This window comes from Corticium candelabrum, chromosome 8, assembly GCF_963422355.1.
Source record: "Corticium candelabrum chromosome 8, ooCorCand1.1, whole genome shotgun sequence".
In the NCBI taxonomy this organism is placed as follows: Eukaryota; Metazoa; Porifera; class Homoscleromorpha; order Homosclerophorida; family Plakinidae; genus Corticium; species Corticium candelabrum.
Window position 1 is genome coordinate 5916187 of NC_085092.1, and position 25325 is coordinate 5941511.

The 25325-nt window shown below is 41.5% G+C and overlaps 2 protein-coding genes, 1 long non-coding RNA gene and 1 pseudogene across 4 annotated transcripts in view; all 4 read right to left on the bottom strand.

Moving 5' to 3' along the window:
• LOC134183396 (protein phosphatase 1G-like) overlaps window positions 1-338 on the bottom strand; it is a 3118-nt gene extending 2780 nt beyond the window's left edge. For both annotated transcript variants that reach the window (XM_062650915.1, XM_062650914.1), the window contains exon 1: window positions 210-338. The gene's annotated coding sequence lies outside the window, so the exon portion shown is untranslated. The remainder of the gene's footprint in view (window positions 1-209) is intronic.
• Window positions 339-3508: 3170 nt separating this feature from the next.
• Window positions 3509-7210, bottom strand: LOC134182947 (uncharacterized). The gene is made up of 5 exons (XM_062650389.1): window positions 7154-7210; window positions 6567-6629; window positions 6500-6525; window positions 4153-6440; window positions 3509-4016 (listed from the first exon to the last, which is right to left on the bottom strand). Exons 1-5 carry the CDS (start codon window positions 7208-7210, stop codon window positions 3676-3678), a joined length of 2775 nt encoding a protein of 924 aa, XP_062506373.1. The 3' UTR covers window positions 3509-3675.
• A 303-nt stretch (window positions 7211-7513) lies between these two features.
• Window positions 7514-15969, bottom strand: LOC134183797 (uncharacterized). The gene is made up of 6 exons (XR_009970583.1): window positions 15905-15969; window positions 11778-11867; window positions 11623-11721; window positions 9560-9673; window positions 7871-7981; window positions 7514-7810 (listed from the first exon to the last, which is right to left on the bottom strand). It is a non-coding gene; the product is annotated as an uncharacterized LOC134183797 (long non-coding RNA).
• A 2187-nt stretch (window positions 15970-18156) lies between these two features.
• On the bottom strand, window positions 18157-25161 carry LOC134183407 (protein phosphatase 1G-like; annotated as a pseudogene).
• Window positions 25162-25325: the final 164 nt, after the last annotated feature.

The following is a 25325-nucleotide window of genomic DNA, read 5'->3' on the forward strand; positions in this document are numbered from 1 at the left end:
TTGCTATGTAACAAGTTGCTATGAACCTAATAATTGCTATGTAACAGGTTGCTATGCAACCCAATAGCTGCTATATAACAAAATATCTTGCAACAACCCAACATGTAATGGTTGCCAAGTTAAACCCAACGTGTTGTCATTGCTATTTGTCAAACCCAAATGCTAATCAAATCAACAAAATCTCAAAATATTCACTTTCATTCCCTCACCTTCTACTCTTCCTGCACATCCGTATTTCGCTAAGAGATCCTCCAGTGGCATATCGGCTCCCTATAGCAGCTCGGCGACCTCGACTCGTTCTTGTTCAGAGTCACTGCAGCTATTTTCTTGGCCGTCGTTGGTCTTCATTAGTTTCTTCAATTCGTCTTGACCTTCATCGGTTAGAAGAGCACTGTCTGCATCGAGATACGCTTGTGCAGACTATAGATCTCCATCCGTGTAGCTGTTGGCTTGAAGAAGGAACTTGGGCATGTGCTCAGCTAGATAGCATGTAACTTCACGACCTAAACATTAAAATGTTACGAAAAATAATAAATGTAAACGTGACTTTAACTAACTAAAACTAAGACAGTTTACACTGTCATGTAATAACTTCAAATTTATTCAAAGCTACTAATGCATCCAGTCATCTCATACAATGCAATAGCAGTAGCGTATGTAAACGTTTTCACTATTGCTAAAAATACCCCTAAACTAAATAAGGGCTAAGGCCCTTCTCTCAAAACATGAACATGATGCATAGCTGCCAACCATCCCGGGATTCCCTGGATTTTCCCGGGATTTGGCCCTCCGTCCCGATCGAGACACAAAATGTCCCAGGATTTCCTTGAACAGAGGCAGACGAATACAACCGAGAGAGTCGATAGCGAAGATAAAGTCATACACACGTTCTGTCCTGATTCTAATAATCTTTTGAGTTATTTTCTGGTCTGTGGCCTAGTGGCTTCGATTATCTACAGCACATGCATGTTACAGTAAGTGCGAATATCGATGAGAACTGGAAGCCGTGCAATTTACGCGTGCATCACGAATAAATGTCGGAAGCTGGTAGGAACAAGCTGTTAGAGAGGTTGAGAGAGACTATATAGAAGACACTATCATATGGGGGCGTGGCAGTTGGTAAGTGGTGTCCCAGGAATGTACACTAAATCCAGGGAATCTAAGCCTCCAAGTCCCGGGGTTTCACATCCAGGGGTTGACAAGTATGATGATGCCTCCAGAAAATTTATTGATTTGGGACATCAAATTTGTAAAGATAGAAAAATATTGATTCATACTTGACAGCCACAGCAGTTCTAAGAGCTTCTTTCAAGGTGTTTCCACATCTGTCTGATCTTGTGTCTAATCTATGTCACATTCATGTGTACACGAAAGAGTGGGCCTGCAGCAAGAAATTCATGATAAAAGAATAGCACATAGCTTTACTACTTGGCTGGTGTGGTTGACTTGTTTGTCAAGAGGAATTCTGGTCGTATGGTCATAGAAGTCTCAGAGCTACTAGCTAATTAAATAGCCTATCAAATAGTAATCTTGCTGCATGCAGTATAGACAGCACCTAGCAATACTGGTGTCATCAAATCTGAAAGCTGAGACTCACTGATATCTTATATGCATAACATATGCATGACATGATGTTAACTAACTTATGGTTCAATTTCTTATCTTGAGTCACATTTTTCTGAAGCCACCAATATACAAGGACAGCTCAACAGAAGTCATCCAGTGTCTATAGAAATAGAAATCCAGTGTCTACAGAAACTGATGACATCAAGTGTATATGATGTCATTATATATTTAGCCATGCCTCCTCACACTACAATACACATGCAAAATGCATTTGACAAGTGCAAGCTTGCTCACCTCTGTGACCATTGAAAACCACAGAGAAAGCTGTGTTGTCGTCCAAATCCGGAACAACAGTCTCGGTATCCTGCGCAGTAGCGACGGTTACAACAAAGTAACAAGCTTGTGTGTGTGTGTGTGTGTGTGTGTGTGTGTGTGTGTGTGTGTGTGTGTGTGTGTGTGTGTGTGTGTGTGTGTGTGTGTGTGTGTGTGTGTGTGTGTTGTAAATGTGTATGACACCCCACTGAAATCAGTTGACAAGTTTTCATATTTAGGAAGTACTCTGTCTCAAAACCTTGTTGTCAATGATAAAAATTTCAATGCTTCTCAGTAGAGCTGGTGCTGCTTTTGGTAATCTCACTAGACGCCTTTGCAATGAACATGGCATTACCACAGCCACTAAGGTCAAAGTTTATAGAGCAGTTGTAATCACCACATTACTTTATGGCTGTGAGACTTGGACATTATATAGAAGACACATTAATTAAACAACTTGATCAATTCCACATGCCATATCTTCGCAAATCACCAATGTCAAATGGCAAGACATGACACCCAATACGGAGGTTTGGAAGAAATGCAACATGCCTGGAATCGAGACTTTGCTACTTCAAGCTCAACTCCGATGGTGTGGCCATCTTGTTCGAATGAAGGATGATAGAATCCCAAAGGCAGTGTTTATGGTCAGCTGAAGAAAGGTTCAGCAGCAGGAGGTCAGAAATTACGCTTTACAAGACACACTAAAATCCAATTTGAAATCTTGTAATATTGATGTATCCAACTGGGAATGCTATGCGTCAGACAGATCTCTGTGGAGATATTATTGCATAAAGTCCTTAGGACATTTTGAAGACCAACGTTTGAAAGTACTTCAACAAATAAAGCAAAAACGGGAGACTGTTGTATTTGCTAAGAATGGCAACTTCACTTGCGATGTGTGTGGACGCTCCTGCACAGCACGCATTGGTCTTTGGAAACACAGACAGAGCCATGAATGAGATTGGTCGTGTTGACCACGTACTCCACTGTGTGTGTGTGTGTGTGTGTGTGTGTGTGTGTGTGTGTGTGTGTGTGTGTGTGTGTGTGTGTGTGTGTGTGTGTGTGTGTGTGTTTATTGTCTGTCTGTCTGTGTTATAGTCTCACTTCACAACAACTACGATGAATAATTCACCTGACAGGGTTTCCTGATCTATACATCTTCAACCGTCTAATAGTCGCCTTTTGTCTCTTTGTCTCGCGTCAGTTTTCATTTTTTCTACACACAACACAGAAAGATAAATAAAAACATTAAAGGTTAGTAAATGTTCTTCACTTGGATTAGTGCTACTTCCCGACTTGCTAACCGTCGACTTCACAGACTTCTCGTTTTCCAATTTGTGTAGCGCACGTGCCCGACAGCCTTGAACGTCGGTCCGTTAATCGCGCAAATAAGTTGGCTGCATTTTTCATCTTCTTTTCACAATGGCATTAGCAATCAAAGTGTGTAACTGTCTATACCATTACTTAAATTAAAAATAATTACAAAATTCAATCAAATAATTAATTAATTAAATACATTTTAGAAACCACTTGGTATTGCACACAGGACACAAATTACAATAAACCTGTTATCTAGGTAGCAACTCTACAAACAATTTGCATAAAAACAAATCGACCAAGGATAGTGTCCAGCCAGCCTTCCCTCATAGGAAGAGTAAGGCCAACTGTAAGAAATCACACACGTGCTACAACACATGTGAGTCACTAGGCTAAGAAAACATGTCAACTATTGAGTGTAATTACTAAGAACAACGTTTATCAAGAACAAATCTGAGTTAACTAACAAACACACAATCATGATGATGGGCAGACATGTTCCACCAAGTCACGACCAAAAACAGCTTCAGCATGAGATCTACATTCAATCTCACACAATGCTTCAATCATTGATCGCCGATTGGCTTTGTCTCCAAACTGCTTCGTCCACATGTCCAATGCTGTTCGACTTTGCAAGAAGAAATCATCTCTGTTTTCACCTTTTATCACCTTTAGGTTGTCAACCGAGAACAGAGATGGTGAGAGAACTGAAACAAATCGTTGCCAATCGGCACAAACTTTAAGAGATACAGCCACCATCTCTTTGTCTAAACATTTGCTGGTAGCGTTTGACTCCAGCATCCCGTGCTCTGTTTGTTCTGCAACAACAAACCAAATGAGATCAAACACGTAAACAATTATTTGACAAACAAACAAAACCAGCAGATATGACAAGCAACTTTAGAGTTGCAAATGCATGTACAGCAATGAGCATGCATCAACAATCACACTTACCTGACGTTTCTCTTGAGTCACTAAACCAGATATTCAATGTGGGAAACTGCTCTCGTGCCACACGCTCATTCTTTTGGTTCGTCAAACCCTTTTGAGATGGATATTTATCAATGCATACCAAAGAATCATCATCTATTGATTGGGCATCTTCAGCTCCAGTTGCGGGAAGCTTAACGCATACAGTGAACTTGAAGCCATCCAATCCTCGTTTCTTGGCCTCATACAGCTGATCAGTGAGAAACTGACGAATGATGCTACATTGATGTTTCAGCTCATGACGAGGAAGAACTCGACGAGGAGAATATACTGTAGCAATAATGTAATGCAGTTCATGGTAAACCAGTTCCAGATCAAGCTCAAGATCATCATTCACGTGAAAGACAGCATAACACCGTTTCAGTGCCGGACGAGGATGGGCATATTTAGTAGCACAACGAGACACCAAGCGAAAGTAGATCGGCTCGGGAGTCGCATCAAACCCTTTAGGACAAAAGATGAGAGATGGAGGGAATTCAGTAGAACCGGCCATTTGTTGCCATGCCAATTTGTTATCAGATCTCTGTTCCAGCAAGCAAGGAACAAAGAATGACTGTCCAACTTTCAGAACAGCCTTCAGCATCTCTGGTGATGTGATCATAGGACAGATAACGTCGAATAAATGCAGCACGTGCAAGATGGACTCAAACTGACTTTCCTTGACACCTTTCTGCAGCAGCAGATAGTGAGCCAATGACCATGACATCATTCCTTTTTTCTTTAATTTCTTCAGATCTTTCCAGAGATGTGGAGGCACGTTGCTCTTATGCAAGACGGTAACAAAGACAGTGAGAACATTGACCAGCCATTGCCGATCAGTGAAGACCTTCTTATCTAACTCACTCACATTAGAATAAAATGCAATTGTGCTCAAACTTGATAAATACTGCAGTGCCGATCGACATTCTCTTTGTGTCATAATGTCACAGAATTTTCGAGCCAACTTACACACTTCTTCGATGTCGAGTATTTTGCCTTCGTTGTCATCCAGTTGAGACACTCTGCTCAACAATTTATCGAGAACTGCCCACGTCAATGGAATAGCATCTCGTTGACTCCACAGTGACCGCACCATTGCTACAAATATCTCCTTCACTTTCATTAGCACCGGATCCGGACTGCCAGTGCCTGATCGTGTGTTGTCAACACGAAAAGTCAGTTTGTTTGGATTTTCTTCTGCCAACACCATGTGATCACCAAACTTGTTCTTCTGTACAATGTCTTGCAATATTTCTTCTTGTTCGTCCAAAAACTTTGGATCCATGTCCTTTGTTTTGTCTTGTCTTGTCGACATGGCAAATGTAACTGGTGCTTGATTGACGTAGCCCTGACCAAGAAATGGACCACAACCCACTACTGGATGTGCCATCTTGATGGCATTCATGTGGTAAGCCAACAGCTCACGTCTCGTCGTGGGGCCAAAACGTGGCATGACCAACTGCTCGCTTCCTTGTTCTGGTCGAAACAAACATTGAGGTATGGGATCTGCAAGACTCTTTGTTCCATCCATCACTATCATGTAAGCGGTTGCACTGTGCTGACTGTTGTCTGCCATCAATGCTGCGTGTGTCATCAGAAACTGCTCTTGACCGCCACGATCACACACTGTGATCAACATCATCTTTTCACTTTCCATTAATGCAGCCTTGTCAAGACGCAGCATCTCTGCTAATTTTGCTTGCTCCTCAGTTAATTCTTTAGAAAACAACAATTTGAGTAGCGACTTCCTCAATCCTGTCGTGTTGCCTTCTTTACTAGTTGCTTGTCTGGCTGTCGGTAAAGCTACCGTGTTGGTACTACCGGCTGGCTGCTGTTCTACTTCTTGGATTGTCTCTCCAATAGCTTCCTCTCCATTGTCATCTTGTGTCTGCTCTGGAGCCTCAACTTGTTGGCTTTCAACAGATGCAAGAAAGCCTCTGACAAGAACTTGGTCAATGATCTCTTCTTTCTCTTTTGGTTTCAGTTCTTTCCAGGTTGTGTTTGGACCACCTCCCGATCTCATCACTTTCACGTTTCCTCCTTCCGTACTTTCCCTCTTCTCTATAAATGGCTGATCTAGAAAAGCATCTCCCAATGTCGATTTGCCTGCATCTTCTTCACCAAACATGTCAATGTTCCCTCGCATTATTGGCAACTTCCCCTTCTTGACAGCAACTTCAAAATCAGCCTTAACAGTTGGACCGAGACGATCGATAGCACCTGCAAAGTCACTGTAATGAAGACACTGACCTAAAATAATGACTGCATAACAGCTATAACATCACCACACAACGAACATTTACACAGAAATGTACAGCAATTAGAGACACACCCTACAGATGTCATCACTGTATGTATCTAAACATTCAACTCTTTGCTACAGTGAGATTATTAAGAACCTCTATATCAATTGTGTCGTGTGTCAGCCAAGGCTCGTGTGACAACCACAGCTCGACTGCCAACTGATGAGCACAAATAACACATACATCCCAACCAATCTACTTGGACTGCCTTTCTGCAAACACAGCTAGCTGTTCCATTAATTTCTAGAAAGCTTTCTAGACTTGGATCATTGAGAACTAGTCATTGCACACAGTGAGGTAAGGTCAGGGGAGGAGGGCTGGGCAAGGTTATAGCACCCCATAGATTTTCGGCGTGTCACTCTACGTCCAATAGAACTTTTAAGTTACCAAACAGTCTGCATAATCTTAGAGTAGTATGTTGACGACGACGTTGACTATCTCTTTGATAATAGACATCATCATTTCAGTATGGTAAAAGTGTCGAAAAGTCGTGGCCCCATGATGTGTACGTGCCCATCACGCGTAAGACATTTGATGCGCTTTCCAGCAATGGCAGAGTTAAAGAAAACCACATCAAAAAAGCAGAAGGCTATTCACTGGCGTAGCCGAGGTGGCTGGGAGCTAAAGCCTCCCCAATCTTTGTAAGCGTGTCAAGTAAAATTGCTGTGTTTCCCTCAGGTTACCAAACAGTGATATGAATCTTTGTCCATCACACTGTCTCCGCAATGGTGGACGTTCATACTGTTGAAGTAAAAAGAAAAAAATAGGCGTGGCTTTGCAGTATGATTGATCAGCCCCCAAATTTGAGGACCACGCTACACCAGTATTGCACACACAATGATAACATACGTACATGCATGCATCAACTCAATTATTGGATACTAATAGATAACTCAAAACCAATTTTAGTTTTATCTACAATTTGTAAATCAACTGTTTGATGAATTTCCCACCATTAAAACAAAATATTGAAATAGTATGCAAGAATTCAAAAAAAACTTTCTCTGGGTCAGTTACATGGATCTGTTGTGAGTTGCTAAATACGACAAAAATAAATGACTGACAATCTACTAAACAAATTTCTAGATGAGGTGAACTCGCAAGCAAACAAAAACAGTCAAATCTTCTAACATCAGGATCCTGTTACTAACGAAATAGCAAAACCATCCATACATTACAGCAACTCTCATAGGTTTGTAGACATATTGATATCTATGTTGTGTAACATTGTCGTCATGCACTTGATTGTCTCACTTACTGGGAAGTCGAACATTAGTGTCTTCAGAAGAGCTAGAACTTTCTGCAACATCTGGTGATGGATTTACAGCTGCAACAGCACTCTAGCATCACAAATTATAGTTAATACACAAAATTTACACTACACAACAATCAGATCACACTTTCTTAATACATTCCTTCAGATGGGAAAGGATAGCAGAACGAGTTTCTTGATTATCGCGCCAACATGACTGCAGGGTTTCTTCTCCTACTTGAATTGCTGTTTTGCCATCCTGCCCAATGAAGCACAGTGTTATTGGTGCAATAAATGGCAGCAGCTCATATCTCACAAGACTTGAAGTACACATTAATTAAGTTAAACAACACATATTATTTACAAATTTACACATAGTCAATCCAACGTTATTTATCTGTTGTTACAGTAACAAAGACTTTGTTCTATTACTAATCACACATGCATTAAATCTAAGATCACCACCCTAGCTGTCACTCATCATCTCCAACGACCACATATCCATATCCCATGCGGTCATGTGACTGACCCATAAAATTAATTTATATTTAGTCAAGACATACACTGATAATTATCTTGTGTTAAGTGCTGCTCATAATGTTGAGCTACATTCAGAAATATTGTAAAACAACAACATCAATTAACCACTAAAAAATAAAAAATATAAAACTTCACCACAATACAAATCATCTCACTTAACAATGTTTCATAAAGCACACAACATAGTCCATAAGATATATGACGTCCATTTACAAGCGTCTCCCAGTATAGCAAACTGCCGTCTGTTCTCGCAAAGCACACACCTTCAAACAAGCATACACCAGATCAATTTCCACATGAACACACCACACGTCGACTATAAATTGCTTTCTTTGTGTTGCCTGGTCCTCGACACTTTCTGCTTAAAAACAGATGAATGAACACAATCTCAATTTACTATTGGAGTTTCTTTAAGTTGTGATGATTTAAGGAATTCGTTTCTTTGCACAGTGTAATAAAACTTCACGTCTGTTATTTTAGCACAGTTGAGATAAAATGTCAGATGACATTCATATATTATCATCATAGGGCGCGTTTCCACTAGTGCCTAAACTGGTTTAACAAGTGGTTTAAGCTACACTGGTTTAAGAATTGACCTGTTTCCACCTGCACTAAACCAGTTATATCTTAAACCTAAACTGCTTTCTTAAACCTACTTCAAAGTAGGTTTAGCAAAGTGGTTTAGGTTTAACTGTCACGTGACAGTAGTGCGCTTATTTAGATGGCTTCTGACAACTCTGTTTTGATGATATTGACTATTTTACCGGGATAGGATTGCCCTAGAGATGGAAAGAGAGAGAGGAGAGAGGAGAGAGGAGAGAGAGAGAGAGAGAGGGAGAGAGAGAGAGGGAGAGAGAGAGAGAGAGAGAGAGAGAGAGACAGAGAGAGAGAGGAGAGAAGACAATGTCCTTGGTCATCCTCATGCAAATTCCTACTAGCAGATGCTGAATCAGTAATAACCAACAGTTGCCCTCACTCAGTGACAGACCAGCTCAATACTTCAAATTAAGGCGTTCCAAGACAGTTTGTTTAGCATATCCCGGATGTGCAAGTTCCTAGTGGAAACAGTCGCTTTCTTGAACTGGTTTAGTTTTGAACGCATTTAAGCTAAACTAGTTTAAGGTGCAGCTAGTGGAAACACGGCCATAGTCTTCACTTCTTGCTCTCATCACTGACCCACACATTTAATCATATAATAATAATAACTGCTCACATCTGCCATATCTCACATTTTCTTACAAAGAGATAAAAAACCAACTGTATACATATTAGTAAAAATAATTCAATTTCTACATACATTGTTCTTAGCTGACACATCAACTCTCAATGATGTCAACAGCTTCACAATTGATAAATGGTCATTAGTAACAAAAGGATATTCACAGATCAGATGTAATGCAGTTGATCCAATCTAAACAATAAACAATTTACATGACATACAAAAACAGTAAACAAATCAGAAATTTAAAAAGAAACTAAAATGGCATGCAGCCACACTTTACAAACACCGGGCTTGTTATCAAACAGCAGCAACTGCCTGCTTTCACAAAACCTAACAATCTGCAACCTCTCCTTGAATAACTACTGAAATAAAAGTGCTTACACGAATTGAGTGAACCATTGGAATCATGGTTTGGTGATAAGCCTTAAAGGATAAGGGAGGAGGCTTCTAAACTAACTCTTCGGGTGCAGCAACGTCTGCCATTTACTTACAGCAACCAAAATGACCGTGGTTACCTGATCCTAACAAACAACAGTCAGATTCCGGGACAACAAAGCTGTTGAAGAGGTTCTACATCTACAGTAGAACCGTTGAAGAGGCAAGGTAACTACATCTACGATACTATGGAGGTTCCTAGTGAGAGTGACCTGCTGTGAATGAAGCAGTGACTGGCTTGAGCTGCATCCCATTGAAGATTAAACTAGAGCACTCTTTCAAGCAACAGAAAGGTTGGAAGCAGTTGGTAGATAACTTGTTTGAGGCTGCACACAAGTCATCAGCTGAACTGGCTGCAGGTGTGTTAGTCACCACACAATTCCTCTAATGATATCTGCCCCCTCAACTGGTTCTGTGTATGTATTTGACAGCCATAGCCATGGCCCATTCCCTGGAGCACTAGTACTGAGAGCTGTAGCTAATAGCAAAGCCACCATGGGCAGTAAAGTTGAGTACTTGTCTACATTTTTAACAAGCAGTTTGGTTTAGGATCTACAACAATGCTTGGAACAGTCAGATTGTTGACTGACAGTTTCAACTATTTGATTTTTCTTGCTTGATAATAACAATATCAGAAATTCCTTGTAGTTCTTAGATCACAAAATTTGAATGCTTTCACTACTAATACTATAGTACCAAAATCTTTGCACTACAAAGACAAAGTACAGTTTCTACCTTTTATTTATCTTAATACTCGTGTTCATTTTAGAACACCAAGATGCTGTAGGAAATATACTTATATTTACTGTATACGAAACATACCGAGTTTACAATACTCTGATACTCAAACTTCTGGTTGGAGCATCCTAACTTCTGTAAACCTTCATACACATACATGTAGTCTACTGTATATATCCTGCAAGTCTAACGTTTGCATGTTCTGACATTTGACGCTGGCTGAGGGCTCGAGTGAAGAGACACACAGCTGCTCACATCACCGACTTCGCCATGACTGGAATAGAAAGGCTCGCAACAGAAGAAACTAATGAAGTCATACAACACGACGAAAAAGCCGTGGGAACAAGGTAAGTAGAGATGTTAACAAGCATAACCCAAAAACATGTTGTCTCATATGACAACAGTGATGACACCTAACATAGATCGTTGCTCTCATCACTAAGACAGAGAGTACCATGTTGAAATATTTACATAAGAGCACTCTACCAGCAGCGATATGAAACTAAAATATAAAACTCTTGTTATTATTGTGTAATTAGCTATAGTGCTGCTGTCATCTGTGATTCTAAATTCTAGTGGTGAACTATGCATTGCTGGATTAAAAAGGTGGAGTTAGTTTGCATGTACATGGTTAATTGTAAATCTACGCTTGAATAGGTGATCATATAGAATAGATCATAGAATAGGTAATCTGACTCTCTTCTTTGACAAGAGCTTCTAAACAAATTCAATAAGATATGGGTAACTGCTCTCAGGGGTGTCACACTGCCTACAACGTTTTGCTCAATGAGTAGCCAGACTTTAGTTGCAGTTGAGCAGCTCATCCATACACACTGTGAAGGAAAACCAAACTGCGTTGCATTCATGTTAACAAACACTTCACCACAGGACCATGCAAATCCTCCCATGTCACAAGCAACAGTTTGAATGTCATTACCAAATATGTTACATATAAACAAACTTACATTAGTTGTTGCTCCTTTGTTGCACTTTGATTGAATGAGACGTTGTACTATAGGTACATGACCATTAAGACATGCCAAGAGAAATGGTGTGTAGCCACTCTAAACAATTTGAAACAATAACTACAAGTCAACAAAAGTAATGTTAACAGTAAAACCTCCTCACGATCGTCAGTGTTGATACCAGTGCTCAATAGATAATCAACAACCTCAATATCATCAGCAAAGTGTAGAGCTGTACATCCATACTGTAGTTGACACAAAATGTTAGAAGAACATTTATCAGTACAATACTAACTGTACTGCATGAAAACACACTTTTACAACCGACATAACCTTGTCCCCAGACTCTCTCATGCTAGTCTTGTCCAGACTCGACCCAGTCTCTCGTCGTCATTCCCCGGATAGTCAATCCAGGGCGGATTGACTATCCGGGGAATGACGACGGTGGAGAGAGACTGGGTCAAGTCTAAGTCTTGTCTGGTGCTCGTATAACCATTCTCTAGTACTTGGAATTGTCATACAGGCACAAGACAAGACTACCACGAAAGAGTCTGGAGACAAGGCTACACAACTGCATAAAGAACAAACGTTTAGATAAGTCAAGTCAATCTAGCATACATACAGGTATTTTGTTAATTAATACAAATGGTTAGTTTACATAGTAAACGTAGGTAAACATCAGGAGTAGAAGATTACAGAGGTTAGCCGATCGGAAGCTTTGTAATGTTAATAATAGCTAGCCGTTGAACTATGTATTACTTTTAGGTAATACAAATGACTGTGAGACCGTTCCATTGTTTGGTTAGCATTGTCTAGCTGATAGATTTCTTGATATCCATAAGCGCACTAGTCGTTCAACCCAATGAGCATTGTCCCTCACTTTTCCTCAGTCTTCAGAAAAAATTCTTTGCTTTCAGACGTGTCAATTTGCTTGTTCCTAGAGCAATATCAACTTGTCTCCACTGGTTGCAGGCCGGAACGAATCAAGCGGCTGTCTGCTGTTCTCTTTCCTAGGGATGGAGTGACTACAACAACTAAAGAGCCAGCAGCAGCTTTATCCAAGGCGGTGACGACGGAAACACTGTACAGGGACTATTTGGTCACAGGGACTATTTGGTGTCGCATTTATTGAACCTCGAATCGGCACTCTCCAACTCTTACAGCTGTACGAGACGAACGCAAACGATGTGACAATAGCCATGATAATTTCCACGCGTCTTGCAGACGTCTCGATCAGCCGAAATCGAGTGAGACCTGCTTCTTCTTCGTTCTTGCTCCTAGCCGCAGCATTCTATGCACCCTTTAGGTACATCTCTAAACATGCGCTGCGTGATCTTTAATCATCAAGATCGTGTTTGTTTACCTTGTAACCCACAAGAGATTCTTACTCCGTCTACTATCGACACGCCCGCTACCAGACAAGCCGAGATTTGCCTCAAAACAAAACGTTAGACATGCAAAAATGTCGTGATAACTTCGGTATTGATAAGAAGCCAAATACAAACGAAGAAGCAGCAGGTCGCACTCGATTTCGGCTCTGCGAGACGCGTGGAAATTATCATGGCCATTATCACGTCGTTTGCATCCGTCTCGTACAGCTGTAAGAGTTGGAATGCCGATTCGAGGTTCAATAAATGCAAAACCAAATAGTCCCTACAGATGCCGAAACCACTCAGTTAACCAGTTTTGAGAACCAAATAAGCCCAAGATAATTGCCGAGACCAAATAGTTCCCGCAACCAAATAGTCCCTGTACAAATGCCTACCATGGCCATGCAAATCGACAGCACATCGCTAGAGACTGTGATCCAGTCAGCAGTACAAGCATCGATAGCTGCCATGTCTGAAGTAATTTGTCCCATGCTCAGTCGTTCGAGATCCAGTTCAGGCTCTTCCCGCCACACTACAAGAAAGAACCGTACCCGGACGCAGAGTCGCAATTGTGGGAACCGGAACAACAACAGCAGCTGCAGCTCACGCTCATCATCAAGATCTCGATGACCATGCAAACGACGGTCTAGATCGCACAGTCACCATTCCCCGCACAAGATCAAAATCACGTCGTTCCAGCCCTCTCACATCTCTCGAACATGCATGGACGGCAGCCGGATCTAGCAAACAACCGACATCCTGGATGCTATCTAGAAGGACAAAGAGGAAGATATTAGCAGGTGAAGATGTTGACTTTGACACCATACTTACTGAAGTAACGACTAACATGGCAACGAAAGGCTCGGTATCCGGTCCACAGCACAGACATATCCACGACATCGGCTCGTGGCTTCAAGCTTGGTCTTCATACATGACTGCAGTCTTACTAGCGGATCCGGCACGAGGTTACAAACTTATCGGCTACCAGTCTATAGTCGCTCAAGCTAGCTCACAATACCAAACCTCAGCCTGGCTGAAATATGATGGAGCCTTTCGTTACTTTGCCAGCAGGACCACGGGCGTAAGATGGGAAACGATCAACCACCACCTGTGGGCTCAGTGCTTCACGGGTCTCACAGCAACCTCGATCACCTGCTATACATGTGGCCAACCAGGTCATGTGGCAACAAACTGTGCACACACCAACCACTCCTTTCGTCCCCCAGGCAAGCAAAGACATCTTCCGATAACATCTCCAACCCCCCTTCAGGCAAACCCAAAATCTGCCATCTCTTCAATGCTGGTAGATGCAAGAACCAAGCCTCACCTAGCCTGTGCAAATACTGACATGAATGTTTCATCTGCCACGGCGATCACCCAGAGGCCACTCGTTCCTGCAAGGGCACCAATAAACAAGTATAGACCAGACACTCCACTTCAGCCTGAGGTTTTTACAATGTCATTACACACACAATCACCCTGATCGTACGTTTGTTCTTGAATCACTGCTTTGGTCACTACATTATGGTTTCAATCTTGGCTAAACTGGTGCACGTTCCTTTCGTTTATCTTCCAACCTCAAGCCCACACTCGAGCACAAGGTCATTGTTCAGCAAGGGCTCGATTTAGAATGCGAACGAAGTCACATGAGTGGCCCTTACAACGAACCCCCTCTGCCATCTCTCCAGTTGTTTCAAAGAAAAACGGTAGCTGGAGACTAATTATGCACCTCTCCGCTCCTCCCAAACTTAGTATTAACCACAGCATTGACCTGCAAGAGTATCACTTGTGGTACAAGAAAATTGACGATGCCATTGCCTTCATGAAACAGATCGGTCAAGGTTGCTACATGGCCAAGATGGACTTAAAACGTGCCTTTCATCTGTGCTCAGTCCGTCAATAGGATTAGGACCCACTGGAAGTTTATTGGGATGGCCAATACTACGTCGACAAGTGCTTGCCCTTCGGTCTACGCTCATCACCAATACTATTTAATTAATCAAGTAGCGGACGCATTTGAATGGCTCCTAGTAAACAAGTGCAACATTAATCGTGTTCTACACTACCTCGATGATTTCTTCTTCGTCAAAGCTGACAACTCCACTTGCCGTGCATCCATGGCACGAGAGAAGGACAAAGCCCATCAGCTGGGCGTACAGTGCTCCCATGAATAGGAGACCATCTGGGAGTGACACTAAAGAATACACGTATTTCAAACGTCCTGTCATGTCTATCGACGAAACTCGGTGACAAGATTCAGAAATCGTAGCCGCATTTCGTTGTGAAAGAATTTGACAAACGCTTGCGTTTTACAGCGGGCCTCGCTCGATGAATCACATTTTCTTCATGTTGCACATTTGTTCATTTTTACGCTACTGTGTTTCATTATTTAACTAGTTATTTCGCAAAAAGGGACATGAAATGATTATCAAAATAATCATAGTAGCGATTTTTGAAACGCGCTTTTGAGATATTGAAGAGAAAGGCCCCTAAAGAGGGGTGCGCATGCGGTCGTACATCTCTACAAAACAGCAACGGAATATGGTGAAACGCAAGGATAACATAGCAGAAACAATTTCTAAAATATTTATCGTGGGGGTTTTTGATTGATACCTTTGACGTGAAGATATGACAACATGAATATGTGCAACATTCTGTATTACGCAATCCATAGATATTTGCAGCTTAAAAGTTCTAGATTTTAGGTTCTGTGTAGCTTTTTGGTTATTTTCTTGACTGTAAGTGAAAAATAATTATCGTCTATCAATCAGTCAATTTTTAATTTTCAATAAAATCAAATATTGAAATTGCAAGCAACTTCTAAGCTATTTTCAATTTCTAATTTAATATTCAATTGTTGCTTGAAATTGAAAATGGAATGGACGAAATGGTCACACACCACACACACTCACTTTGCTCTTTACATTTTTATTACAACCAGTTGATATCAATCTCTTCAAAATAGACACATGACAACCATCAGTTGCATACTGGAGAGCTGTATATTGGTTCTACCATTGATAAGAGACATAAGATGTTATTAGCAGTGAGAACATAACGAATACATGCACATACAACTACAAACATCAACTAACTATAGAAATAGCACAGCAACCCCACATCCAACTCACATCTCTTCTACATTAATTAACTTACCAAACCCAACCACATGCAACAAACTATAACCTCATTACACCAAACATTTAACGTTCACATCATTTCTATTGCATCCATCTGTCTGCTCCTCTCCAACCATTAAAATTAAATGTTGGGAACGATCTGGATTTGACCTCAAGTCTACCAATGAGATGACACCCTCCTAAACCATCATGACTCACCTTTACCAATATCACATACAATATCTATTCTAGTAAATAAATAGACACACAAACACAATAACTAACATATTGATATCAATGAAACCTTTCTCTACATTCCGCTTGTCTGCACTCAATTTTACACTAAAACTCGACTAGAAATATAGAAATAAAACATGCAAGATATAAAGATAACAATGCCAATCTAGCATGTTTCTTCTCTGTTCTGTGTCTATATCTTACAACACAATGTTGGTCCAACTTGCCAGCTGTGACAACCTATTCATTGATTATTCATTGTAAGCACACCAGAGATGCCATTAACATTACTCATTAAATCAATCATTGAAACACAACAAACTGCACTCAAATTTCTAACCAATTTATCAACTCAACACAAATCTGACAATGGGTGCATTCACAGGACGTTTCTAACCTAGGTTAACTCTAATTAATTTAGCTCCAGACGCCATTTAACAAATTGGTCCTAATTAATGGCTTTGGCTAACCTAGGTTAATGCTAACCCACTTGAAAGCTAGGTTAGAACTCGGTCTCTCCGCCTACAACTAGGTCACTCCGCCTTCTAGCATAGGGAAGAATGATGCGTTTTCTAGAATGTGCTACAAACGCTTCAAAGCTACATGGGCGTGTCTTCAGTCAAAAAGAAGAAGGCGAAGAATAGCGCGTCAGCAACGAGAGGTCCTTTTTACTACTCACCTAGTGTTGCTGTGCAGAATGTACAACCAGATGTCGCTTGTAAAGATGATGTCTCTAGTGAGAGGATGAAACCCTGCAAACCTTCCAGACATTGACGGGACAACAATGACAAGATATAAATAATTAGTATCTAGATTGGTTACTGGGTCATTTCTGTTCTGTGTGAACGCTGCTCAGTGTTAAACCTAGGTCTATTACCCAGTAATTACATGTTCCATATGGTAGTGTTTACTCAGCTAGCCTAACCTAGGTTAACCTATAGTCAGTGTGAAAGCACCCAACCACACACAATAAACTAACAAGTTGCACATACTGACACACACTTCACATATTACACTGCACTCTCACCTCCTTCTCTTGATACTCCACATTGGCTTCTTTTCTTATAAGAAGATCAACCATATCGGTTGATCCCACACCACACGCGACTTGAAGAGCAGATGGATAACCCCACAATCCAGTATCATAGAATCCCTACAAAATATGGAGTCCTCTAAAGTAAAGTCAGTTGTAAACCGTCCATAACATGGGAGTGTGTGTGGACGTGACCATATAGCGAGCGTCATTTGTGTCGGCTAAGCAAGCGCGTATGAGATAGAGGAAACGATTCATTCAATAATCTGGTCGGTACAAAGTCAGACGGTAAAAGCAACGTCACCTCGACTCTTACGTTGACAAGCATAACATACAAACGACGTCTTCACTACAAACATGCTCGCTCGATCATAACATTTTGCCATTTATGACGTCGAACGCGCTCTCTACTTCCCCATCACTCACTCAAATTCTTACCTTATCTCTTGCCACTATATTCACATCCGCCCCGTTGTCGATTGCTAGGACAGCCTTGGCAACGTCCATATTCACAACCGCATCGAAAAGAACATCATCTATGGATGTTCTAATAAGTTCACTTGACGCCATGTTGAATGTTGACTGGTAACTCAATTTTACTAAAAATATAATAATACGCGCATGCTCACAAGTTACATACATTACATCCTCGGTCTCCCAAATCGACCTTAGCGGTTTCATTGTCGCCATATTGTTGACTGTTGACCGCTAAGACATTCAACACACGAGCCCTTTCAAACAAATTTAGGATTCTCTTTATAGGCCACAACCATTGTGTAGCTATTTAGAATTAACTTCTCAGACTGTCTAGCTCACACACACCGCATGCGTACAATGCTTGCAAGACCACACAACAAAATTATGCTACAGTGTCGTTGCTCTGAATGACACACACAAAAATTTAGTTGCAAAACTCATTTATTGAATATCACATGATTTGCCTATTGAGACGATTTCGTTTTGAGACGAGATCGTTTGACTTGCTCACTCGAGTCTATTTCGGAGCCGCTTAGTGCTGGCTGCTTGCCGAAAGACTTGCCTTTTGTTGGACTGGCAAAAGATGATTTGATTTCTTCTGTTGATTCGTACAGAAATTGGACAATGACAACAGTCATGTTGTTGCCGGTTTGTCAAGAGCGAGACAGTGATCTATCATCTGCAGTAATGAGAGAGAAGTTAGTTTTGTTAGTTTGTTTAATTGTTTGTTTGTCTGTCTGTCTGTCTGTCTTTGTCAGTCTGCAGTGTTCTGCCCAACGTTTTCAGAGTGGTGGTTGGGTATCCACTGCATTAAGGGGCGTGGTTTATTCCTATTTCAGATATCCCGGGAAAGAAGTAGAGCAAACTCCCGGATAATCAAGCATTGATGCAAAACAGACAAGGAAGTGCCAACAGAACATATCACACTATTAATGGTCTGAAAGAGTAAACTAAGAAAAGCTGCAATTTCTATCAACAGTTGGGGAACTATGTTGCCCAGTCTCGTGTTTAGACTAAGGCAAGGCTAGACTAGACGTCTGCTACCATCCATTGGAGTAAGTAAAACACAAGCTAAGTGAAGAAGCACTACAGTGTGAACCCTCCACGTGCCATACCTTTGCAGCTTGAATGCAATTAGACAGAGCAAATTAGAAGAGCATGAAAAAGAGAGTGACTTTCGGTCATGTATTTGCCTCAATCAGCGATCACATAATTGCCTCAATCTGCAATCACGTGTTATGCCGTTGCCTATCAGGTAGGTCGCGAGCATGAGAAAAAAATGACATCCAGTCACGTATTTGTCCCAATCAGCAATCACGTGTTACACACTGGCCAAGCAAGTCGGTCGGTCATACATACATACCAAACGGTGTTACTATACGTAGCATTTCACGCGTCGGTAAAGATATAGTAGTGGTCGAGAACATGTGGAGTGATGGTTGTTGTTTGTCGAGTGCTGGTCGGGCCCGACCACCTCCAACCACCGTGGGCAGAACCCTGGTCTGTCTGTCCATCCACCAGTCTCTTTGTCTGTCTATCTGTCTGTCTGTCCAATGTCCAACCTCCTTACCACTAATCATCTAGCCACCTGCTCACAAATGCGTGACAAATCTCCTTCTGAATCTTCCACTAAACGTTCCTTCACATACTCAACAGATTGTTCACTAGTCATCATGTTCCTACCCAAACAGCATGGTGAACAAATACACCATACACACCACAATACACAGCAACACACCATATGCCGTCACTTGCCAATATCATAAAACTGTGGTCACTGCAATAAATCATTTGAATAGCTTTGAAGGTTTTCAGTGTTTACTGTGTGTACCTGGAAAGAGTTTCGTGATGGATGTCTGGTAGTGCTGAGATCATCTAATCTTCAAGCTTTACTTGTTTGTTCTGCTTGTAGAGATGATCACCTGTAGTATATTCAGTCAATAGACGTGAGATTAATCTGATTGTGGCATTGTAAATGTGTGTGTGTGTGTGTGTGTGTGTGTGTGTGTGTGTGTGTGTGTGTGTGTGTGTGTGTGTGTGCATGCATGCATGCGTGCGTGTGTGTGTGTGTGTGTGTGTGTGTGTGTGTGTGTGTGTGTGTGTGTGCATGCATGCATGCATGCGTGCGTGTGCATGTGTGTGTGTGTGTGTGTGTGTGTGTGTGTGTGTGTGTGTGTGTGTGTCAGTGTGTGTGTGTGTGTGTGTGTGTGTGTGTGTGTGTGTGTGTGTGTGTGTGTCAGTGTGTGTGTGTGTGTGTGTGTGTGTGTGTGTGTGTGTGTGTGTGTGTGTGTGTGTGTGTGTGTGTGTGTGTGTGTGTGTGTGTGTGTGTGTGTGTGTGTGTGTGTGTGTGTGTGTGTGTGTGTATCATCTCACCTATAGCTCGTGACAAATTCAACCCTCTGTTGACTCTCCCTGTGTGATCCACCATCCCACCCGCTTTAGTAATCCTCTTCAATTCCTTCTCATCTTCCGGCTTATGATCAACACTCAGAGCAACCGTCTATCCTCTACAGCACACGACACACCGAGAGTTACCAGCACTTGAAACATAAAGCTCTCGTCCTCGAAGCAAAGCTATCACAGCTGTAGAGCCACTTTTGAACCCACACTCTTTCATGGGTGTCTTTAATTGTGACTCTTCCTCTTCCTCGTCGCTTCATGACGAGCCAGACTCTTCAGGATTCTTGGGAATGACTGTCTCTTCATCGTATTCGATGTCACTCTCGTCACTCGATTATTATTCTTGGTCGAAATCGCATAAACCTATAATCTTAAATATTTGTAAATATACTAATGTATTACATTTATTAGACAAACACACACACACACACACACACACACACACACACACACACACACACACACACACACACACACACACACAAACCCCTAAACTGCCCATCCACATGGATGATAGCAAGCGTAAAAAGGATATACACATATAGCAAAACTAAGTTAGAAACGAAGTCACTATCACTGTGTTGTCAGGTCTGATGACATTTGTGTCTCTTCTTATCACTCTCTCTATTGTGAAGAAGCAATTGCATTTGTCACACTTGACTGCTGCCAATTCTTGTTCTTGAGGATCAGTGCGACGTTTTCCTCTGTAGCAATTATGTCTTGTTTTCCCTTGCTGTGACTTAAAAGTGCGATTGCAGGTTGTGCCTAGTAGAAGTTATTGATCTTGCTGAGTGCTTCTGGAATTTACTTCAACATATGCCTTTCTATTTCTACAAACATCTTCCAGTTTCACTCTCTCTTTAATAATTGAATCAATTCTACTATCGTAAATCTGCTTCCATTTCTGTCTATCCTGCGTGAGATTGAACCATGTGTTTGTTAAGCCAGCCAAATTGATGTCTCTCTTAATCCTGTCTTTCCATCATAATCTCACACCATGGGCTGGACGAGTGGATAAGAGCCATGCATGAAGCAACTGCACGACCATAAGCAATCTTGTTGGTATCAGAAGGCTGTGCCTTTCTTCTCACTACCCCGACGTTACAAGCACTCGAAGCAAGTACAGCACACACACACACACACACACACACACACACACACACACACACACACACACACACACACACACACACACACACACACACACACACACACACACACAAGAATGGACTAACAAAACAGACTAATTTACCGATCTGATCTGCTTTTCTTGTCTTTGTGCAACTGAATATGAAGAACACATCAACATCATGTCAACGAATTACCAGCAAGCAACATGTTCACCTTCCCAAATTGTCTCAGCAATTGAATAAGAGCTCCTTTGCCAAATGAGTTGGTAAAACTTGCAAGAAATGCAAGCGTTGAAGTTCAGCAGACAAAATTTGAAATCTACCGAGTCTATAACACAAAGACAATTAGCTACTTCACAACGACATAAGATATAACCCAATGTAAGCAGACATTATGACTACATTTGAGTAAAGGATGAAAAGATAATGTTGTCTGTTTGTCTTCCTGCATTCATCCGTCTATCTGTCTATCTGTCTATCTGTCTGTACGTATGTACATATTGACTGTTCATCCATCAACTTTCTGTGTGCTTGTCCGTCAGTCTGTCTGTCAGTCTGTCTGTCTGTCTGTTTATCCATCCATTTCCTGTATGCTTGGCAGTCTCTGTCTGTCCATCTGTCTGCTTGTCCATATGTCTATCAATTGTCTGTCTGTTTGTAACTTTGTCCGCTCAGATCTCCACTTGTCTCTATGACATTTTGTCCATCTGATCACAAGTCTGTATATCCACTACTCACACGTCACCACATCTATCATACACACTACCAACTCTAACTGTTCACTCCACCATTACACACAAACTGCTGTAGAAAAATTTGGTACGTACATATGCATTGCAAGTATGTACGATATCAATGACTCCACACTTGTTTACAACGTGTATGTGGGCCAACGTCTGTTTCCACATCCTACTTGGTATTGAGTACCATTGACATCATTTATTATTTCATAGGCTTGTAAGTAATGCAACAAAAACTGCGCATGCTCAAACCATCACATGATTATTACTTTCCTATTTCAATCAATCAGTCTGATTTTACATTAAAAGATCCAAGCATCACAAATTTAGTTGGTCTAGCTTAACTAATGTCTACAAGTCTGACCATCTATAATCTACCAATCTACCAGAACAAAGCTGACTGCAACTGAGCGAGTCCACAGGTGGCGGATAGTAGAGTGGCCTTCAGACATGGAGGTTAGCTGCAGGTTTTCTGTAGAACAAATAGTCATGGACCAACAGTGGTAGTGTTATCAGGGAGGAGAGATGCAGCAGATAATGCTGCTGCTTCATTCAAGTACACAAACATCCCAGTGACAGAACTATGACGTGGCGAGTGCAAGCCACCATTTCAAAGCTTGTACCAATATGTACTGTATTAAATGGGCATTGGCCGCCTGTTTGCAGCTAAACGTCTGTAGTCTCAAACACTTTGGATGATGAGGTGGACAAGACTGTAGCTTCACTCTGTAGTCCAACAACTCTGATAGCATAAATAACGAGTAATCTGTGATATACTCAAATGGCAGTAATACAGAACTGATTTAAGTGTTGCTGGCAAGTCACATGCATCCAGGCGCATAGTTCTCTTGGTGCACTTCTCGTCCCAAAGATCTGTTTGTGCATACTGGACAAGAGTGGGTTTGATTTCGCACTCCCCTTGCCCACTATAATCACTTCTTTGTGCAGGTTCCTATAGTCTCTTACTATTGGCCTTTCTAGTTTGAGTAGAAACGTGTTCAAGCTGCTAAAGTCAAGAGATGGTGCCGTCAGCAACAACGACAACAACATCAACAACCACCTATCATCAATCCATCTTTACTGCGTCCAACGCGTTACTTATCTTGCCGCTCGACTGCAAGCGTCATGTCACATCTCTGACATAAGAGACATTGAAGGAGTCATCACCGAAAGCGATGGACATACCATCCTTATCAATCTACCAATCTACTGCTATCTGATCAATATATAATACAAAATCACACACACTTGTTACATACCGTGACCCAAGTTGGAATAAGATCACATTTGTTCAGTAAGAATATGAGATGTTTATGTTGCTTCTCCTTCGTCATGTATGTCTCAATATGTTTTGATCGTGTGCCAAGCAAATCTCAAGCACCGAGCACCTAAATACAACAGAAATGCATCACGTGTTAACATCATGAGAGTCAACAGAAGAGAGAGACAAGTCAAACTCACTTGCACAACAATCTCTGATGAGTCAATAACCTAAAAATGACAAATTTGATCAGAAACTAGTAAAGAGTAAAAATGTAATTTGATTATCTGTCAATCTGTCTGTCCGTCCCTCTGTCTGTCTGTCTATCTGTCCCTCCGTCCATCCATCCGTCTGTCTGTTTGGTTGTCTGTCCATGTATCTGTCTGTCCGTCTGTCTGTGTGGTTATCTATCTGTGTGTCTGTGCGTCTGTGTCTGTCTGTCTGTCCGTCCCTCCGTCCATCCATCTGTCTGCCTGTCTGTCTGTCTTGTGGTTGTCTGTCTGTGTGTCTGTCAAATAACATTTATTTCAAACATAAATCTATAATACAATGCTAGAAAGGTAACTATATAAAGTTCTGTAACTACGAGAGTTTACTACGACTAGATTTTAAAACAAACAAACATGTAACACTTAAAGAGAACAATGCAAACTACCCGGAGCCAACTTAGTGGCTGAAAAACTGGGTAGAGCAATCTACAGTACAGTCAATGTCATTTGTCAGAGCTGACATTTTTCTCATGATGACCTTTGCGTTGCACTTCTGGGTTTGAGTTGAGAATCTCTTTTTCCAGATGTCCAGAAACTCAGCAGCGTTAGGTCGACCAAGTTCATCACGTGACTTTTTTGCTAGCCTTTCCAGAAAGTTTTTCCCATCTCACTCCATCGTCCAAAATGTTCTATAACTAAGGGAATGAAACTGACTGTTGATCCACCTGGTAGATTTTCCTTTGCATATTTTGCCTTCTTCCTCTCTTCTCTTCTTTCTGCAGCAGCACCATCTGACTCAGATGACCTTGGAAAAATATCAGATCTCCAAGGGTCTGCCAGAGCTATATCCAGGTCAACGTTGCAACCCTTGTCGGGTCAAATGCCACAATGTCTGGTCTATCATTTGAATTTGAATAGCGATGTCGTAGCTCTCTTCGGTGGTGCACATTTAGCTCTCGAACAGTCAGACCAAGTAGATGCTATGGCTTCATGTGACCAAACTGGCCCACCACCAGATTTACATGTTAACAGATGGTATCCACTGCCATCTAGAGTGGCTCCACAGTTACATGTGGTCATCCAATCGAAAAGGTGGATGGCCAAGCCCAATCTCAAGAAGGTCGCCAAACGAAATTCGTGTGTATCAAGTGTGAACACTTCCGAAGTTGAGATTGCGTTTAACCAAGCTCCAGCTCCTTTCCCTTTTGAGAAGCGAAGCCGTGCGACGTCACGATTTGTGGGGGCTTCACTGATCAACTGCTCTGCCTCGTGTTTAGCAATAGATGTGTATAGCTGATATTAAATCTTCCCAGTAGATGAAAGGAGGGAAGAAACAGTCTCTCCTACCGGAATGGGCTGCGTGAATGCTTTACCTAAGGCTTGCCTTGGTGAGATGACAAGGCTGTCTGTCTGTCTGTCTGTCTTTCTATCTGTCTGTGCATCTCATGACTCACACACAATAGATCATCTAACTTATCACCTTGTAAAGCTCGTTCCATATCCGTTTTGATCGCCCCTTACTAAACACTGGATGCTTGGCCTCTTCCAAATGCTCACAAAAGCACAAACACATGTACATAGTAAACAAAGCAACGAGACAGACCACCCAACCTCACGTCTTCCTTTGTGTCATCAATGAGATTTTTGTCTTTCTCTTTGTCATAATTAACTGAAAGAGAAACCAAAGTACAAGCAGATAGTCACAAACATGAATACATGCACACGCA